Source organism: Dendronephthya gigantea, unplaced genomic scaffold, assembly GCF_004324835.1.
Source record: "Dendronephthya gigantea isolate DGI-Jeju-01 unplaced genomic scaffold, DenGig_1.0 000051F, whole genome shotgun sequence".
NCBI lineage: Eukaryota > Metazoa > Cnidaria > Anthozoa > Malacalcyonacea > Nephtheidae > Dendronephthya > Dendronephthya gigantea.
Window position 1 is genome coordinate 430,433 of NW_021163061.1, and position 21,070 is coordinate 451,502.

Here is a 21,070-nt window from a genome sequence, read left to right on the forward strand (position 1 = left end):
TCATTCTCGATCGAAATGTCTAGATTGGCTTTATAGTGTTTAAGTTGAGTCTCTCAAACAGGGAGTTTCCGCTCCAAGCGGTTTCAAAACAGCTTGATAAGAGTCTAAGATATCCCAGTTTTTTTTGTCATGTTTCTTTTGTTTCTTTATATATGGAAGAGCGAAGATAGACTGCAGAAATGTACAAGGAACTAAACTTGTCAGTTTTCAAAATTTCTAGTGAAAATTTTAGCGCAAAGCGATTTTTTTCGAAGTCATACATAGTCACAAAGCAATATATATATATATTTGCGGACACTCTAGGAGTGTTAAATATAATCTAAATTGAATTTCAAACATGATCTGCAATCACCACGTCGCTTTTTCTGTTCAAATGCATCCACGAACGTTTTTTTTAACGTCCCAGGTCCATTGTCATAACAAACACATGCTACCCAAAAACGTTTTTCACCAGATCTTGCACAAAATCCCTTCAAAAAATTGTTGAAAAATTGCTACACCCACTTCGAGTACTCTTTAGAGCAAAATAAATAAATCTTTTTTCATTAAAATCCACCAAGTTGACTTTCCAAGTTCCTTGTGGTAATCCAACTTTCTTTTAAATATGTACAAATAATCTCCCCTGTTTCCCCTAAAATTGTAGGATTTGTAGATCCATGATTCTTGTGTATTCTTTGTTCAACGATAGTGTTTACACTTTGGATATCATTGTATATAAAATAGAGTTGTTTTCGTAAACACAGCTCGTCAATACGATAACGCTGTTAGCGACTTCGCAGCTGTTTGTATTGCTTTGACTTCAGAAACCTCGGCAAAATGTCTCTTTTCATTAGATAATAGATTTGTTCTTGAGCGGGTTGAAACGTAGTCGACGATGGATTTTCCATGTTCATTTCAACTGTATTCCTTGTCTTTGAATCGATGCTGATCTATAGTAGTAAAGTAAATGGTCGTTTTGGAACTCGAATTCAATAAAAATAATCTGGATATAAAGGGAAAGTTATACGTTGAACTCTCCATTATAAAACGTTTACAACAGAACTGTGCGAGATATGCATTAAAAAGTGAAAACAAACGAACTTATAATCCTGAAAAATGTGTTTCTTACTTCGAGTAATTTAATTCATTCATTGACGATTGTTTATTTACATCATATGATATGCTAGTAAGTGATATATTGGAATTTCATGCAATCAACCCTGAAGATATTTCAAGTGAATAACAAAAGTCGTCACTGTCTTCATTTCTTAATTGCTTGCTATAAGGAATCATCAGTTTTCATGATTTCATCTTAAGATCAAGATGACGACTTGCCTTATTTTTTCTTATATTAAAACATTACGATTTACCAATGTGAAATTGTACGAGACCTTAGCATCAACTGTGGTATAACAACTGCCTAAGACAAAGTCATAGACAAAGAGAAGTGTTTTGTCTATTTTAGGCGGTTGTTATTATACCATAGTTGATGCTAAGTTGTTTGAAGACGCTGCCACGCTGCTCCCTGGTTATATCTGTACGAGCCCTTGTCTAAATAACTTAAATACATCTATGACATGTCAGGTAATTCACATGAACTGTCTATTACATCAATTTCGTTTTGTTTTTTCTTCCCAAGAGATAAGCCAATCCCACCTACCTCAGTGGGTGACATGATAGAGATATACGTTTCATATATTCGCTTCGCCTCGCTTTCTCTTAGGTCACCGCTTGCGTGTTTGTACTTTTCCACGTCCAACCAGAAATTTAAATTTTCACAACAATGTTGACTTTTAACAAAATCCTTAAACAAGCCTAATCCATATTCGTTGGCGAGCAAGGCGTCAAAATTTGTTGTCCAAAGCTTGGCTTCCTCCGGTGTTGGCCTGGAATATGAGGAAGAAATGAGATGATTAGGCGAGAAAGAATTTCACAAGAGAGTCGCGTGTTTACTGGACGGATCAAAAGGTCTTTTCTAGTAAGGTTCAGAAAAGAAAAGATCATCTCTTATTGATCCAGTGTTACTACAGGAAGAAACCTAAACTAAATTGACGTATAGGATATCTCAAGCAGTCTTATTCAGTTTTGTCCTAAAAGCCAACGAGGTTGACAGATCATCTCTTATTTATGATGATATTGATACGACTTTAAATGTTTGCTGTTATCTATTTCCATGCACTATTGAATGAGGTCCTCCATTTTACATGAAACCTTCCTTGAGGGTAGGAAAATTTCCTCCGGGCAGCACCGTATACCCGCAGAATATTTTTAAACCCTGTAGAATGGGCTGACGTTAAAACACACCTCGGAACACCAGCTGAAACTTGCTTGTTCGTACTCAAATTGAACGTCCACCTGGAATTAGATGCAAAATAAACAAACGATTATTGCAATGCAAATAATTGCTTTCTTCGCAAAGTCCTTCGTTTTCTCCAATATCCGAATCGAATTCCTAGAAACAGGAAACTGACCACAACTTTATCCATTCCCAAAGAACGATTGATGGTCGATTAATGGTGCCCAACGGACGCCACAGACGAGGGAATCAATTCCCGAAGGGCAAAAGTGCCCTTTGGATTAATTAAGATAAATTAGGCACGCAATTAGACTTAATAAAGTTAATATGTTGGCAATCGGCTTTTTTCTGTTCTTGTTTTTCTTGTTTGAATATCTAGTGCAAAAATGTATTTTTACAGAAAATGAGCTTAAATTTAATAAAAACTCAAAGGAAAGGCCGATGTAATGTTTTCACCGTGGATATATCAAATTCATTCGTACGTCTTGATCAAAACTTCATCCAGCAAATTTGGACATCACAGAGACCTTACTTCATTGACTTCATGTATGGCTTGATCAGACCTTATTAAACTCTTTACGTCTTCGGAAATGCAAAGGTTTTAGCCTTGCAATCAAAGTGAAAGCAATTATGTTACGGCCGACTTTGATGTCTGGAGTATTTGTGAAGAAAAAAATGACTCGCGACTTCCGCGAAAGCATCGACTAAAATCTAAATCTTTGAATCTTTGAGAAAAATCTCAACCAGGATGAGAGCTCTTGCCCAGACGAGTTCGCAAATGAAACGATATTGCATTCACAGATATGTACAGTTCAAACTGAGCTAGCCTTAGCTCAAACTTTGTCACATAAACAATACGAAATGATCAACGCATCGCTAAGCCGCTTTATAGATGAATACAATTACAAAACAAAAACATCGCTTACAAATTTCGCCAGAAACCAGGCCTCCGAGTTTGTCTTGTTCTTCTAGCACGATAAACTCGCTGCATTGCGATTGAGCGACGGAGAAAAAATCACACACAAAAAAACAGACAGCTTTCCCTCTTTCTCGCCCGAAGATTAATGATGAAAGCGACGCTCTCCTTTTAATGCACCTGTAGATCGCGCTACATAATATGCATAACCACTTCATAATAAAATTTACATCACAAAATGAACCATTGACAAGAGTTCAAATTGTCTTGTAATTTTTGTGTTTGTTGCGAATTCGATATGCTTTCGTGTAGATGTCTTAAAATCGAGCATTTGTAACGGGTTTTGAGAACGCTAGAAAATCTAGAAGACTTGTACTTTTTGTACAAGCGTACGTTTTATTCTGCACATCTGTCGCCAAAAGATATCATCGCTGATAAGCGAATTCAACGGCTTAAATGATTATGTTCCATACATGGACAGCGGGAAGATAATACCCAATCAAAAGTCGTTAATTTGGTCACATGATCCGGCTATCCGAATTACCAAGTAATTGCATTTTTCGATAAGGTTCTGATACAGCTCCGACACTGAATTACGACGTTTGATTAATTTGTAAGGCTGGATAAAATTTTAATCAAGAAAAAGTTACGTTGTAGTCTTCGAGAATTTGTATGCAATATGCACGCGCAGGTATATTTTGACGCAGACTATATATAGTATATAGGCCGTCAACTTCACTTATAATTATGCAAATAATTGTAAGAAAAGGCTTAGTTAAAAAAATCAAGTAGCCTTTCTTCACCGCCGTCTGCTAGGCAACGTTAAAGATTCGTAATTTAACGAAGTGATTTTCAAATCTACTTCCTTTAAAAACAACCCAAGAATCGAAGCAAGCTCTGCGGCGGCCTATAATTATAGTTTATGCATAGAATCTATATTGGAGATTTTATATTGTATAAAATTGCATTGACTGCATAAAAAAATGACCAAGGAATATTTTAGACTTTTTATTAAAAGTTTTATATGTGCAAGCGATTTACCTACTGGATTGACTGGGTAAATATGTTGTTCGTTCACACTTCACGAAGGCATAAAAGTACGTGTTGTGTAAACTGATTGCATTGAATACGGAATTCGACAGTTTCTACGAAAGATTGATATCAAGGTTTTTGTCGAGGTTTTTGTTTCATATGTTAGCACAGAACTAGACAGCTTTTAGCATCCATTTTAAATTAAAATCCAAATGTCTAGCCGAGAGACAGCGCACGTATGATTAATCTGGCAATCATTTAATGTCCAACTGTGATGCTGAATTATAAAAAAAAATCACGAGATTAAAGCAATTTAATCCTTTAATAAAACAAAATAAAACTTAAACAAAATAAATTCCTCATATGAAATGGAAGTCAGCAAAGATACGCACAATACAGCACTTCCCAAATCGTAGAAGTATCGTTTGTCTTCGGTTGCAAAGTTTTTAAAAATACGAAAATACAAGACGAATGCACGACTATTTTCATTTTCAATCTGACAAAGTGAATGGAAAGAGATTCATTTCAGCTTGGAGGAATGTGAAATTGAAGATTTAGAATTGAAAAAGAAAACTGATTCGTTTATAATGAATGCAAATTTTGAAAATGCAATAATTTTGCGCCATGATAGATTAAGAGATGCTGCAAAATGGTATATTCGATGAATATTGAAAATAATATAAATGAAAGAGTTCATAGGTAACCTAACAATCAGGTTTTTGAAGACCAAAACCTGATAACCCCCCAAAAATATGATAAATCAAAACCCTCGCCAGTTTCCCATCCATCCTGACCGCGCGCTGCAATAAGTCACGTGTGTATAATTCCCCATCATACTAGAAAATTACTCTATTTAGGCAGATACTTGAGGTATCTTATCGCCCAGAAATATAAAGATTTTCAAATTTTTCTCAGGTTAACTTTCTCCCTCGACCATTTAAACTGACATAATATATTCGTAAAAGTTAGTTTGATAGTAAAGTATGACTTTGTGGAAAGATTAAATCGCCGATATATCTCGCAAAAGATGGGTCACTTTGCCCGGTAGGCTGTTGCACGCGGGCTCTATACTGTAGTATAAATAACCTGACGTATCCAGGGAGACGAATAATAAGGCTTGCCTTTTTAATTTGACTGCTTTAAATGCATTAATCTACAGGGTTAATGTAAACAACATATGGTAAGCTTTACGCAGTCACAAAGAAAACTTTAGTTCCGCATGGCAGAAATTTGGATCGAAACTCTTCGAAGTTTTCACAAGTCTTCCTCAGAGCTTAAAATGCGTAAATTCCTTATTTTTAAATGGCAAATTCCCTCGCCTATTCCTGGCACTAACCTTGAATCTTTCGAAGCCATGTAAACAGTAGTATTTTATTCCTATCAGCGCGTATTCCGCCTCGGTCTAACAAGATTTATTTCTGTCTAGAACCGTGTGTATATCCTGCGCAAACCAACAGCGCTTCTCAGTCTAGTTGTCAGGCCAGTGGCTAATACTTTAATAGCTAGCTCACCACCGTTCTGTCCGTTCATTTGATTATGAAACATCTAATTGATCACGCGAGTATTAAAACCGCGAGGCCAAGCGGACACCAGTCGTGTCTTAATAAGATTCACATCCGCCCAATTACCTCTCCACAGCGCACATGCTGATTCAGAAATCAAAATGCCTGACATGAAAATTTTCTTGACACATTAAGAATATTTCTGCATGTAAGCTCAAATATCTTTTGACGAAATAAGTTCAGCAATGGCCTAAGTTACCTACGAAAACTTCTCAGCGCTTCGCTCGAAGGGTCAGAAGGGTTTGTATTCCGGAAAAGCTGAACTATTTTCTGATTTTCATCACGACAAATGTTGGTTACGGCATAACGTGTGTTGACAACGCAAGGCATATCGCCCACGTTAGCAAGGGATACTTTACGTGTCATACTATACACTTTAACTCCTCAATGTCATAATTCATAAATTTTTTAAACGTGAACCGCAAAATGTCTGCTCGTGAATGCTTGTCAATCACGTTTGGTTTCCAAGCATAGTAATGTTTTATAACCTACAACCGCAAGTTAAAATGATGGTTGAGCCGTTGAACCGCCATGAACAGCCATGAATCATAATTTCCTAGCCGTCATAGGTAGAGTATTTTGGATACGAGTCAGTTTTTATGAAAACACGCAAGATTCTATCGTGAAAATTTTATTGCTTCTTCTGAACCGCGCAGCCGAAACGAAAGAAAGAGATTGGAGCCCAATTCTCGTCCCAGCCTCCTTAGAGTCACGAGCGCGTTCCAAAATAAAGTTTGATAAAATTTACGAGCTGAGAGAACAACAAAAAGCAATATACTGCTTTCATTATTAATGTCTCGTCTTTTAATCACCGGCATTTATTTCGCAAATCTTCTAATATCATTGCAAGCGGCTTTACAACAAAGAATAAAACAATATGAAATGATTATCATTATTACTGCCGTGTGTGTGTGTATATCAGACTAAATTAATTGCGCCTTTTGTTCGTTCGTGGAGTGTACTGCCGCCGAGAATTCGTGAATCAGGGTTAGATATGATTACAAAGGACGTTATATACAGACCTTGAGCAACAAGAGGAAAACGCTTGTGGGTCGGCAACTGTGTCGTTGTTCACGACGGGATTTACTCTTGAATGCTGGGAGCCCATCGGCTAAAAATGAAGAAAATATAGTTTCACTGTGAGACGGAGCCGGTTTTCTTTTAGTTTTTAAACTATTTGACGCTGTTCTGCGGTTGTAACCGGTGGCTGAACAGAGGCTGGGCATAGCGCTAATCAACAGATAGGGGCTTTCGACCGTTGTAAAAATGTTTTCAAACGAGGCAATGAAACTATATAAACACAGCGATACTTTAGAAAAAGAACACTTTCGAAGAACACTTTCGCGCCGGTGGCTTAACCCGAAAATATTGAAACCTGTGTTAAATTTATACATGGTATATTATACATTATATATGGTTCCATATGAGTATAGACCTGGTTCATACCGCGCACAAAACCACAATTTCTTTCATGAATGTTTGAAACAGTTAAACTTGAATAAATAGAACTGGATTTCAATCACCTATATAAAATATAATTCGTATATATAGCATTTCAAAAGCGCTTGATTTGTAAAGGTATATGTTCGCGATAGGCATAGCTCAAAATTATCAGATAACAAAGACCAAAAAAACATATTTCTTCTTCATTAATTTAGATCACCTTCGGTGATTCTGCTTTGGATCACGATAAAGTTATAAATTTTTAAAAACACGCTTTCATTATCGTTATGCCTATGATTATGGCGAACCGCTTTGGCTGATGTAGAATCCGATACAGTGTATTCTTGGCGGATATTTTTGCTCGTGATGTAACAACGGCGCAAAATGGAGTTTGCTAAATAGATTTTGAACTATTTAGCTGTAGAAAAACGCGGCGTGTTGGAAGCGAATTAGATTTATAACTAGGATATTGCTCTGCGAAATCATTTTAATATGAAAACCTTGTTTAATCTATATAATACGCCGGCATATCGTGCAAAATGGTTGAGCATTTCGAGACAAACGCCAGAAGAGCCAGCTGAGTCGATTCATTCCCCGAGAATCCTCGCTGGGAGGGTTTGAACGCGTTAACACAAAATCAAAACCGTTCAAAATTTTATTTTGGGACACCCGGCGTTCGAGCATCAGCGAGTGTCGACTTAAATATATACATCTTGTATGCACAACAGCTGAATTTGTTCCGCCAGGGAATAGATTAAAAAATCAGAAGAGTTCGGATCGCTGCCCACGCATTAGAAATCTTCAATCTTTCTATAAGCCTTGAGAAACGCATATATGATGAAAAAGCTAGATGAACTTGCCTATCGTTTCCCACAACTGAAACGCATACAAACAAACCCCGTGTGAACAAACAGTCTTTTGTATAAACGTGACTTGAAACTTCAATGCAAACCAAACGAATCTCGGCGTCATCGAAATTGAAAGCTTGATTTCGAAATGCATTATAATGGGAAGATGGGTTGTAATTTGCAATTTAGAGCCATTTCAGGTTCAAGAACTCTTGTACAGAGGTCATTCAGGGGAGAAACTATACAAATGCAAAATCGTTGGTAATTACAAATATTTTACAAGCAGGGAACTAATGGGTTAGTTTTGATAGTATTTGTCTATGCTACAATTCGCCTGGGAAAGTTGAAATCTCACGAGCGGAACTCAAGTCGAAAATTAAGTCATACTGATGCCTGGTAATACAAACGAAATATACTAAATCATTTTGGTCAATCGTTTAAAAAAGACAAAAACTCTCAAGACGTTCTGATGTCTTCAGTGTTCCTATCCACAGACAGTCTAATATAAACTACCTTAGAAAATATGGAAATTCATGATATGAAATTAAATGAGAAAGTCTAACCGTTGCTTCCAAAGCCATGTCGCCTCAAAACCACTTTCGTGAACGAGGAAAACTGAGATTTACTTGAAGTTCGTTCAAAATCACGTACGGTTCCTTTCAGTTCCGATAGGATGACGGATAAAATGAAATTGTGGGAAAGATGTCATTTCAAAATGCTTATTACATATCCGTTGTCGACGATCGCTCGTTAAGACGAGATTAATATGAATGTCACCATGGTAACAGCTTCGCCATCTGTCGTATGCGATGTGATGCGATATGTATATATTATTGCTCTGTTCGCTCGCTTTGGAAAAGTGATTTTTCCAAATGAATCGTTGCGCGATTAATACGGCATTTTGACTACACGAAACCTAGTTTTTTTTTTACATTTGGCAACAGGAAAAGCCCATTGTAGTCATCGGGAGAGAACGCCGGAGGCTCTAACCCAAACTGTCCTAAGTGCTCTACTTTTGTGGAGGATTTTATACTGTGTTTAAATATTTTCAGGCCCAGATGAACCCAATGTAAACGTCACTGTTACCATGGTTTCTTCGCAGTCAGGATAAAAAGCGTCCTGGAAACTAGATTCTCTTAATCTCTTGGCTTCTTTGGCCTTTGGGTAAAATCAGAGACTGCAATTTTTAATACTTTGCATCATATCGCTTGCTGGTTTGTCTTCTTAGACTTAATTGTCAAATGTTATTCGTCATATTTGGAACGAGATTGCCTATAGGCCTTGAAACCAATATGCAAAATGAAAGAAAATGAACTTTAGCATGCGCTAAACGACACAACAAAACAATGCTCTTAAATATTCATTAAATAATCATACACAAAAAATAAATGGATATCAATATATCGTTTCAGTGACCTTTTTTCATTGTTGACTATAGGTTTATCTATTACCGGCATTTCGAGTTATCAAAACAATTTTAAGGCATCTTTTCTCAAGAACTGTAAGGTCAGTTTATCAAGTGTTATACTATAGTGACGATAGCCCGATATGAAGTCTTTTTTCTATAAATCGAAAATATGTATAAATATAATTAAAAATAAATGCGCTGTAATTAAGCTTTTAAGTCAGTTTTTAATTTACCGGATACAAAACAACAGAATTTCCTTTTTGGCATGCACGATAGGTTTTATTTCCGCTGATTCGTATAGTGAAATTTCAGCTCTGAATTTCGAATTCTCTCTCAAAATTATGCGTTGAAAACGTTCACTTGGTATAAAATCTAGTCCAAATTCTTAACACCAATGCAGGCAAGAACAGCCCTAAATCTTCAACGGTTCAACCTCGTGTACGCAGGCGCTTTAGTTGAAAAACATATAACGTTGCATTCAGCTGTTGTATAGAGTTCAGCTGAGAAAACTTGAGCGCGCGCGAGGGGGCGCTTAGGTTGGGCGCTCGCTTTTCAGCTGACTTCTATAGAATAGCTGAATGAAACGTTGTATATTTTATTACCAAAGCGCCTGGGTACGAGACTGCTAAGTCTTGGTCAAATTGAGTCTTGGTATAAACAAACTAATTATTTTTTCGCTTTCACAAAACATACTCGATAAAATAGGCCCACCCCAAGAAGGATTTCACGTTGGTCATATTCGGCAAATTTTCTCCCGGTAAAGAGGGCTCAGTTTTTCAGCGGTCTTCGCGTGAAAAATTAAAAGCTTTTCGTTTTACGCCTTGCTCTCAATTTTGTGTAAGTTGTCCGCTGACATTATGAGCCTGCACGAGTGGGAGAAACTTAGCTAAGTTGGACCTGCGTGTTTAAACGATAGTTCATCCAAACTGCCCATTTACTAAAACTTTTAAATGTGAGTGATTTTGTAGCTCTTTTTTATGGCAGAAATTTCCGCCAGCGCACCATGTTAAAGCTGGGTTCTAGTCACGTGGCAGGCTTAGTGTTTGGTGATCCAAATCAGGAAATAAATTCATCAGGTCAACTTAAATATTCATTAAAAAATATTGATCTTTGTTCGGAGTCAAGTATATGCAATTTAACGAAATGTCCATACAGCCATACTTCCTCGAGGCATAAAGCTGTGGTGAGTCCACAAAGTTGACCATAAAGCGTTTTTTACGTGGTTAGGTATCCAGTAAACCCCGGCAGTACACGGCATAGGCTCAAAGTCAAACATAGTCATTACAAAAGTAAACATACTTGTAAATGAAAACTCCTCATTCTTTTCCTCTTATGTACCTTTCTCAGCCGATATTGTCTCAGATATAAATACGTTTTTTCATCTTGTAAATGGCGCCATCTGTCTGACCGAAAACTATACGCAATCTGATATGAAAAGAATTAAGAAACATCTTGCCGGAAGCCAAGATTCGAGCCATGCAATTAGACAACAAGCTTACGTGATATTTCGAGTCTATTTCAAAGTCATTGTTAAAAAAGAATGCTTTATTTATGCTCATAAAGGCAATAATTTTAAAATATCACGTAAACTTGCAACATCCGATTGGTAAATTTGTTGTTTTGACTTTTGTTAAATCTTGAGATTTTTAAATGCTGTACTTCGTCTTCGGAGTAAACTTTTGGCCTACATTTTATTAAATTTTGAACTGTTAAGGTTTTTTTTTACACACTGTGGCTGCGCAAATACCAATTTCAGTTTTGTATACATGCATTATCGTTAAAAGATCTCAAAACAAACTTTAGTTTCTTGCATTTCAGAAAGCATTATCACCAAAGTCGAGTTATATTTTAAGGTTATAATGTCCGCAGCTGCATGGCCGAAACTTCGCACCTTGCTAAACTAGATTTCCAAATATCTAACACTAACAGGACTTTTCACTTTTCACTTCCAGGTGATATAATATCAACCCAGCTTTGTGCTCTATATTTTAAGTTGTGTAATACGAATAATGTAAATGGAAATGTTTAAAAATGCGACGAACGATCAGAAAACATCATGGATGTAGTCAAATTTACCGTTAAATATCTTTCAAGAAAGCAAAATTGAGGGGCTGAGGTTCCGTTTGAATTTCTCTTTGCCTGTTAAAGTTTTCATGTCGTTCACGTCATTTAAATTTCGGCCACTTAAGATTCTTGATTTTTACAATGCAATAGGGTAAAAATGTATAGACTTGCATGCTCACCACATTTTTGTTATCATCAAACAAAAATCGCATGAAAAAGTCATTGCCATTTGCCAAGGAGTAAAAAAGAGGGAGATCTTACAGATCAAATATGCAGATGCGTGCACTAAATCATTTTTATTCCACTTGAAACCCTTAGCCGTGGTAGCTTGAACGATGGTTAAAACTTAAAAGAAAGGGTAGAGTGATTAAGAAAGAGAGCCACTCTGCCCATGACGCGGTTGTAACTCTTTTATAGAAGTTTTTTGAAAGTATCCAGCCAAGTTGGAGTCGAAATTGTGAACTATGTTGGCGATATTTGGCTAGTATTCACGAAGAAACACATTCACAAACACAATAAGTCAATACGCTGACGCGCAGACTTCTCTTACATCTTTGTATGTGATACAGACCCCAGTGTGCTGAAACCCAAAAATGTAAATATAGATATGTCGTAGCATGTCCGTGTATTTTTGCACCGTATAGCGCGACGGACAATATCCGGAAATACTTGAGAAAATAGCGGTTATATATATATATTAGGCAATGCTTGAGATCAAGACATGTTTAAAACTGACCAAAAATTGACACATTTGGGTTTGGAGTTTTAAGGATATTTTTAAGGTCGACCGCAAAAGGAATGAATTAGGCGAAGAAATATTGTATAGTGCAGGTTGTAATGTGGGAGATATTATACTTTAGGCTCTCCCTAAACAAACTAAGGGATTATGTCTGTGTTTATTATGTTGTAATGCTTAAGGAAGAACCTCGCATGCAAGATAGGCACGCTCCAGTTGATATGCTACACGACAAAATAAAGTGACTTAAATCCGAAAAATTCGTGGGCGACAAGCGAGCATTTATACACACGAATTCATCTCCGAGACTGCAGAAATATAACCGGCAAAATTGGGCGAAATTGTCTTAGAGCATGAATAGCAATTAATGAAAACATTGGCGAAAAACAACGATCTGTGTTGTGTTCAGCAATAGGCAAAGCGTCATAATACTGAGACATACATAAGGGTAATTATCCAACCACGAATGCATGCAATACGTTTATTTCAACGGTTAAAAACTCACCATCTTATGAAGGTTTCCCTTTGCAATTACATCTTTCGAGAGGTGCACAAGTGCCGTTGCTAAAAATGAAACTGTTGTAAATTATAGGGTCGCTTTAATTGAAGTTGAAGCTTAACTTGTCGATTTGGACCTTAACTCCGGCAAACACAAGAGGAATAAAGTATTAACTGATTAGCATAGGAAGTGCTCCGAAGAAAATGAATTGCAATGCCAGAAACACCATGACAACATGGAAATACAACAATTATCATTAATATTCTTATTTCCTCATGCAAATTGCCCCGAATCGATTTCAAGGTATAATATACGGATAAACTTTGTCGTTTATCATGAAATTGGGCACTTTGACTGTCGCAAACAATTCTCTTGACAACAAATCCTTCGTCGGGCCTAAACTAGACAAGGTTAAGTCAAGAAAACGCCAGGTTTCCCGGCATCGAAAAGCAATTCGTAAAATTACAATGCGATAAATTATTCAGTCGTAATCTACGCCACTAAAATTGACGTTTAATAATGCGGCAGCTGTTTAAACTAACTTTTGTTTTGTTGAAGTTAAAAAATACTTGAAATTTACGCAGTTATGCAAAAAGATGACTATTAGATCTTGTACGAATTTCAAAATTTGTGTGGTTAAAATTTCAAGCCAAAACTTGTTTGGCGCGATTGTACATTTTACAGGTGGTAATCATGTTCTATATATTATGACGCCACAAGATCGAGCATGCAACGACAGGTTATTTGTATTAGGGCATCGTATCTCACCGAAATTAAAATTGGAATTAAAATCCACACCAGTCCTTTCCGCGCGAAACAATAAAGATGTCTCTATTTCAATAATATTGGATCAATGCGAGATGATTCTTACTGGACCTCTAGGAAAAACAGTTTAGAACTGATAGAGCTATCCAGTATAAATAAAGTTCGTTTAGTTTAGGTTTCCTCCTGTAGCAACACTGGATCAATAAGAGATGATTCTTACTGGACCTCTAGGAAAAACAGTTTAGAACTGATAGAGCTATCCAGTATAAATAAAGTTCGTTTAGTTTAGGTTTCCTCCTGTAGTAACACTGGATCAATAAGAGACGATCCTTACTGGACCTCTAGGAAAAACAGTTTAGAACTGATAGAGCTATCCAGTATAAATAAAGTTAGTTTAGTTTAGGTTTCCTCCTGTAGTAACACTGGATCAACAAGAGATAATCCTTACTGGGGCTCTAAGAAGTTTAGAACTGATAGAACTATCCATGCAGAATAATTAAATAATGTTGATTTAGTTTTGGTTTAAGAACAGAAAAAAAAGCGTCCATGCAGTGTAATAACATGGTTTATACGTAAAAAAATACACTCACTTTTCGAGTTTAGCGATGTATTTGAATTTCGAAGCAGCAGATATTAAATTTCCATTATTTTTTCTCCAACAGACAGCCAAAATACAAGAAGCAATATCGTGTCACATTTGAACAATACGACTTAAGAATTAACATGATTATAATTCGTCAACTCGTTACATTTGTATAATAATTAATCTAAATGCTAATACGCAAGTTCATTATATAATCTACGATTATTCTAGAAGTAGTATCGTAACGTTTACATTCGTTGTTCAACCACTCGCCGGTGCATTAAGCGAAATTCCCGAAGGCCAGTAAAGAGTCGAAGAATTTCAAATAATGGACTCGGATTTAGTGATGGTTGAGCAAATATTAAACAACTATTTCATAATGATATTGACTTCAATAAAAATGTTATAATAAATATATAATTATCCAAATTGTGGGACGAAAGCGAGACAAAACCTACACGACGTCAAGTGAGGAAGTTTTTAGTGTTTTTGAAGCCAATCAAGCCTTATTTTTCCACGCTCTAAAAAATATCAAATTTTCGCGCGTTTTTTGAATGTAAGCTGAGCTTGAGCCTGGCTTGAGATAACAGTTTTTGCCGTTGACGTCAGCAGCCAAATAACGAGTATCATCCGACTCGTTCCGACCAATCAGTAACGAGAATAGACCTTACGCATCATGACGTATCAAGCCGTGACGCCTGCAGGCGAAAAATTCAAACTTCAAAATTACCCGCCGTGACTACTAGGACCAGAATTCCCTGCAGGTTTCATGGTTTGCTACGTCATTATGCATAAGGTCTATTTTGCGGAACAGAAAACACACACATGTATCTCTCGTGACAAATGTGAATTGCAGCGCATGTATTAAAATATATATGGATGAAAGAAGTTTATATTTAAATTCATATTTCTGTCACATAATCATGCAATAGTATTTTTCTAAAGTCTATAATAGGTCCTATAGCAAAGGAGTTACATATATCGAAGTCAATATGACAATAGGGAGCGATTTTTTGTAATTTTTAAGGGTTAACAGAGGTGGGTAAGATATTTGGGAAGTCGTGCAATCCAGACAAGTCAAAAGGTGCAATGCAGAGTAATATAAAAAGATAGATTCGGCGTGCAGGTCGTCGATTTTGAAATATCGCGTTGACGAATCGGGGTCGTTCTGACTGGCGAATTGATTGATAAATTCCCTGTAATCTAATACGAGTTGTGTAAATTGAGTGATCTTCGGAACGGGTGATTAACGTGCTTTATAGTTCTAAAATACCTTGGTATTTTGTATGGGTTAGTTCCTCTCAATCAACTATTATTTTTCTCCTATTATATAAATTTCTATAACCTATATGCTGCATTCTACATGTTCATCTGTAAACACCACTGGGTGCAGATTTTTCAGCTAGTATATACAACAAAATTGCATTCGTTTGTCAAAAAATAAAGAAGAGATATACCGCACTTGAGGAGACCGATGTTGGAAACCATGCAGATGAACTACTTGGTCGTTTGCCATATTATTATCCCGATTATTCCGCCAACCACTAGCAAAATGACTAACAGGCAACACATTTTCCTCCGCGATGCTTTCTAGAATAAAAGATTGAAAAAAGGCAAATCCTCCAGGATCTCAACGAAGAACGGTTTAGAATTGATCCAGTGTTGTAAGTTACATTTGTTTAGTTTAGGTTTCCTCCTGTAGTAACACTGGATCAATACGAGATGATCCTTACTGGACCTCTAGGAAGAACAGTTTAGAACTGATAGAACTATCCAGTATAAATAAAGTTAGTTTAGTTCAGGTTTCCTCCTGTAGTAACACTGGATCAATAAGAGATGATCCTTACTGGATCTCTAGGAAGAACAGTTTAGAACTGATAGAACTATCCAGTATAAATAAAGTTAGTTTAGTTTAGGTTTCCTCCTGTAGTAACACTGGATCAATAAGAGATGATCCTTATTGGATCTCTAGGAAGAACGGTTTAGAACTGATAGAACTATCCAGTATAAATAAAGTTAGTTTAGTTTAGGTTTCCTCCTGTAGTAACACTGGATCAATAAGAAATGATCCTTACTGGACCTCTAGGAAGAACAGTTTAGAACTGATAGAGTTATCCAGTATAAATAAAGTTGGTTTAGTTGTAGGTTTCCTCCTGTAATAACACTGGAACAATAAGAAATTATCCTTACAGCAAGAATTAAACTAAACGAGTACCACTTACTTGGTATTCACTAGCTTTTGCCAATTGTACATTAGCATCTTCGACATGAGAACCAGCACTCTCAACGTGCGACTCGATATTATCTAAAATATTGCATTAACATCGATTAAAGTCATATTAATAACTCATTAACTGGCAGTACTCCTTGACATGAGGGATAACAACGTCTCCTTTCGGACAATTATGTACAATTTAGTGCATTGGGGGGCATTATCCGTTAAAGACTGTGACTATGAGTACGAGATTGGTCATTTTCCCGCCAAACTCGGTGCTGCTCACGCCATCTGACGAAACTCGTAGTTGCTGGACTTTTACGTTTCCCGTTTGTTGGTCAATTTCGTAGTGAAAAGCCCGCGAACCGCTACGAGTTTCGTCATATGGCGTAAGCAAACAGCACTGAGTTTAGCGGGAAAATGAAAAATGCAGTTCTCGTCATTGAAGTACTTTACTCGCAGTCGTACACGTAGTGGTATTCCTTTACGAGATTCGTCAAAATAGTCGTGCTAAATTGTGCGACGGTTACGACTTTTTGCCGCGAGGACGAGATGACGTGGCATAACAACGCGTATTGGCGGGAAAAATCACGAATATCGTGCTCGCAGTAGTCAAACCGGAAACTAAAATTTGAAGGGTTCCGTGGCTGAAAAGGACAAATATCTGCCTGTCCCTAATCCGCCCAGTCTCGTGTAAACGTAGCCTGTAAAACCACAAGTGGAATCCAGCTATTTTTCCTTACCTACAATTTCTCCCTGTTCGTGTATCATCGTGCCTAAATCTCGAAATATTTCGTTCACGTCCATGATATCACTCTGTGGAAAATATTGACAGAAATCTGCTGTAGATAATGCAATAACATAAATATTTCCTATTCCTCAAAATTCAAACTCTTGCATATAGAAATTCAAAAAGTAAAAATAAAAGTATGTAGCCATTATGATTATAATGAAGACATAAATATTAGCTGAATTCACATTATAGAGACGGGAAACTCGTCTTAGACGGGAAAGTTGATGGTAAAAGCCCGTCTAAATATGAATAGGAATGGATAAATTTATACGTGTGATGGGTCGGGTAAGTAATTATTACGATGATCATTTGTTTATAGCTTTGTTCCGTCCTTGCCCGTGTTGATATTTCAGAAACTCGTCTGATTTATTCGTCTAAATGCGATTTTAAGACGAGTTTCTCGTCCAGACGGGATTCCCGTCCAACTTACCCGTCTGTTTAGACGGGAAAGTTAGACGGGAAAATTTGGACGCGAAACCTGTCTGTTAGACGAGTTTCCCGTCTCTATATAATATGAATTCGGCTATTGACTTTCAATTTTTCCGTCTATTCTCCAAAGCCGGACCTGGACAGGTCAATTTAAGGAAGGGTAGAGTATTTTCATTTATTCCTCTTGTGCACGACTGATTTCATTCGAAAGCGATTGTTGGTATCTACGGTGTGTCAAAGTAAATAAATGATGAACGTTCATGCATCCTTACCGCGTCTAGGGCCGGCTCTGCCTCTGGTAATGCATGTGGATTAAATTTTTGTGGAGTAGGTAATCTTCAAATACAGGAAGCTAGGATATCCCATATACGTACTGGAACTCGAGTGTATATTTTGTGAATTTAAAGTTAGCCATTTAGACTTTGTATTCGGCGACGTGATTGAACGGCTTCCTATAAATCCTACTCTCCACAACCCTGATTTTTTGTTCTCTTTTTGGGAGCCGGGAATGTCTACGATTCTGACTTACCTCGAGTTGCCTGATGGCTCGTTCCCTTTCTTCGATCAACTCGACCGCCACCTCATCTTCCTGTTGTATTTGAATGTTCGTTGATTGATCCCTGCTAAGAAAAGAGTTTCAGAATGTCTACAAAAAACCCAAACCACATCCCTAGACGTTAGTGAACTGGATTAGTCGACAATATTGAACATAAATCTCGAACATCGTCTGTGGGATATGTTTGCAGATAGAATACCCTCCGAGTGTATTAAATAATCTCGCTGTTCAAAGAGGGTCAACAGATTGATTATTTCAGCAGGCAGTTACGACTAAAATGTGTCACAGTTTTAATAGATACCTCCTAACAAAATAATATATTTTTCTCTTTTCATTTCTCACGCAAAGACATTACTTATCGTTCTGAAAGACATTCTCCAAGACATTACTTACTTATCGTATGAAATTCCTTTGGAATCTGACGGGCCAAACTAAATGTAAAAATAAGAATGTTTTTATCCACCTGGATAAAAACTACAAGAAGATCTAAAGGACATGAGGGATGTTGGTGACCAAGTGATGTTTTCTATGCAACATGTTTAGAGAAAATTTTTCATTTTTTGAAATTGAAATCCCTCTTTAACGTGTCCAGCCCCGCGCAGGTCATGTTTCCTCGCTGGATGTTGTAAGATGGGATCTTGGTGGACTATTTCTTGGGATACTAGGCTGATATATTGTATACAAATGAAATAGCGACATTACATTGCCCTGGTTCTCCATATTGGACGCTGCTCTTGCACGTGAAACACACGCCCGTTCTCGTTCGGCCGCTTCTCTTTGAATACTTTGGAAGTTATTGAGCGCACTCATAAAATTATCCCTTAGTCTACCCACTTGAACCTTTCTCTGTTTCTAAAATGATAAACAAGCAATGTTGGAAAAAATTTATTAGAGGGAAGAGTGTCTCCCATTCACCCCCCCCTGACCACTCCCCCCTGCCTCCACCTTCCCTCCCCCCTGACCTGAATTGTCTACTGCTGTGAACATGAAGAGCACAGGGATACATCCTACAATAGTAGAATTGAGAAGTGGCGTAGTACTAATACAATAATATTGGTATGGTACCTGTTCACTCGGATCATCTGATTCTAAAAATGCCAGCTGTTTTAGCATGGAGTTGGTTTCCCCGGCAAGGGATTTTGTTGTTTTCTCTGTTTGCTGTCTGAAATATGCAAACAAAGTGAATTTGTTATTTCTCAATTTTGATCAATGTGAATGTGGGGTAAGTTATGAACGCTCAGCAAACTTAAGACCCTTCAAACTCTTGGCTTCCTTACAGCCTGTCTTGAACTTGCATTGCATCTTCGGTTGTCCCAAGTTTCTTCACCATCTTTTGCATAACATTGACTAAAAGTAAGTTTAGTATTAACTCATTAACTGGCTGCACCCTTTTCAACTGATGAGTAAAATCACCTGGTATTAGCCATTAGACAGAGTGATACAACCAAAGCAGGCAACATCAGGTTGCATTTCTATGTTAATGGGTTAAAACTTAACTCTGTTATTGGTAATGCTTTTTAACGAGACAAATATACAAATATTTAGACGTCAGGGAACATTTAATGAACATGCAATTGATGCAAAGGTTTGGATTCAAACTTATAGAGCTATTAGGTATCAATAATATGATTTGGATAATTGGATTCTTACCATTATTGTTGATTTGTTGAACATTATTCCCAACCTGTTTATACAAGCGATCATATTCTGATCCGCCTCCAAAATCATCTATTATAAAAGAAAATAAGAAGTTAACCTAGAATTGGTAGTTTTTTTTTAGTTGGAATTACGTCTGAAGTACACAGTAATATTTCAAGGGTAGCTCAGAATTGTTGTTAGCAACAGTGTGTACCTTGATCACGAGGTCTTCGACTACCAAATTCTCCTCTAGACATTATGCTGATCTATATAATAGAGGGATTACTTCCTTTTCATCATAAAATTTATAATTGAGTACAATTGTGGTATTTGTTGATGAATGATATTACAGCAGCTTTCAAAACACCTTGTTTTAAAAGACCTTAAACTTTCTTTCTTAACAGCTGTTTTTTACGCCTTGCATAATTACATAATAATATAATTTCAGCTGACAACTGTAAGTTCTCTACTAATAGCAACCTATGGAAAAACACATTAGCACATAATTAAATTTTCCTTTTGGTACTGTAACCTCAATATAGAGCTCATAGATGACTATGAACTAAAGTTCTTCCATCCTAAGCAAATGCTTATCAAATTCTATGCTTGATCAATCATGAACTTATGGTATATTTTACACCATATTAAACAAAACATCACGTGCCTTTTTTCCTACCAAAACTATGTAATATATTAAATTATGTCATTTTTCCAAACGATATGAAAATAGAACAGCTGTCATGGGATTGTGACGCTCGAAACTTGCAAACTGAAAAGCGTGTTGTAGTGAGAGGATTTGTACGTTAGAAACTAAATAAGCCACAAACTGCATCACGAGGCATTCGTATGATAGCTTTATGTGCTACAACATGACTTGCAAATATATTAAATTATGTATATTAAAAAACGTCCGTGTTTCGAAAGAAGCTTAGGGAAGGAAAATGTCCCGAAACATCTCGTATTTTAGGGAGCAAAACGGACTTTTAGGACCAAATAAACAATCCCATACCTTCCAAGGACAATAGTCTGCTCCGATTTCCTACGACAAGGCCGTAATTTTGAACGGATTTGTATGAATTCGTCGAAAACTTGCAAGCGGTTGTTCCTTATCGTTCCTTGTAATACAAGATCGTCACACGTCTCCGAACCGGAAGTTATAACAAAGCTTGGAATTTCCGGGGGAAGATGACGGTGACCGGGGGTGAGTTCAAGGATATTGACCGGGGGTGAGTTCACTGGTTCACACGGGGGGGGTTATTAACGCAGGCCTCTGCAGATTGTGCTGGTAAATTTCAAAAAAGCTGCTGC

General features: G+C 37.0%; 2 protein-coding genes across 5 annotated transcripts; both read right to left on the minus strand.

The window, feature by feature from the left end:
* Window positions 1-111: 111 nt before the first annotated feature.
* LOC114528857 (regulator of G-protein signaling 19-like) lies at window positions 112-12,989 on the minus strand. 3 transcript variants are annotated; one of them, XM_028550576.1, is made up of 5 exons: window positions 12,790-12,989; window positions 6,808-6,896; window positions 2,284-2,334; window positions 1,640-1,865; window positions 112-929 (listed from the first exon to the last, which is right to left on the minus strand). In XM_028550576.1, exons 1-5 carry the CDS (start codon window positions 12,790-12,792, stop codon window positions 765-767), a joined length of 534 nt encoding a protein of 177 aa, XP_028406377.1. In that variant the 5' UTR covers window positions 12,793-12,989; the 3' UTR covers window positions 112-764. The 3 variants fall into 3 exon arrangements, with proteins under 3 accessions (XP_028406377.1, XP_028406376.1, XP_028406378.1); XM_028550575.1 differs by lacking the exon at window positions 12,790-12,989 and adding an exon at window positions 8,640-8,832; XM_028550577.1 differs by lacking the exon at window positions 12,790-12,989 and having other exon boundaries at window positions 5,560-6,891.
* LOC114528856 (syntaxin-7-like) lies at window positions 12,800-20,919 on the minus strand. Of its 2 annotated transcripts, none has more exons than XM_028550574.1 (12): window positions 20,772-20,919; window positions 19,977-20,028; window positions 19,775-19,852; window positions 19,402-19,471; window positions 19,190-19,286; window positions 18,827-18,976; window positions 18,518-18,555; window positions 18,098-18,188; window positions 17,090-17,162; window positions 16,354-16,436; window positions 14,139-15,721; window positions 12,800-12,848 (listed from the first exon to the last, which is right to left on the minus strand). In XM_028550574.1, exons 2-11 carry the CDS (start codon window positions 20,017-20,019, stop codon window positions 15,629-15,631), a joined length of 816 nt encoding a protein of 271 aa, XP_028406375.1. In that variant the 5' UTR covers window positions 20,020-20,028; window positions 20,772-20,919; the 3' UTR covers window positions 12,800-12,848; window positions 14,139-15,628. The 2 variants fall into 2 exon arrangements, with proteins under 2 accessions (XP_028406375.1, XP_028406374.1); XM_028550573.1 differs by having other exon boundaries at window positions 18,098-18,191.
* Between the last annotated feature and the right edge of the window lie 151 nt (window positions 20,920-21,070).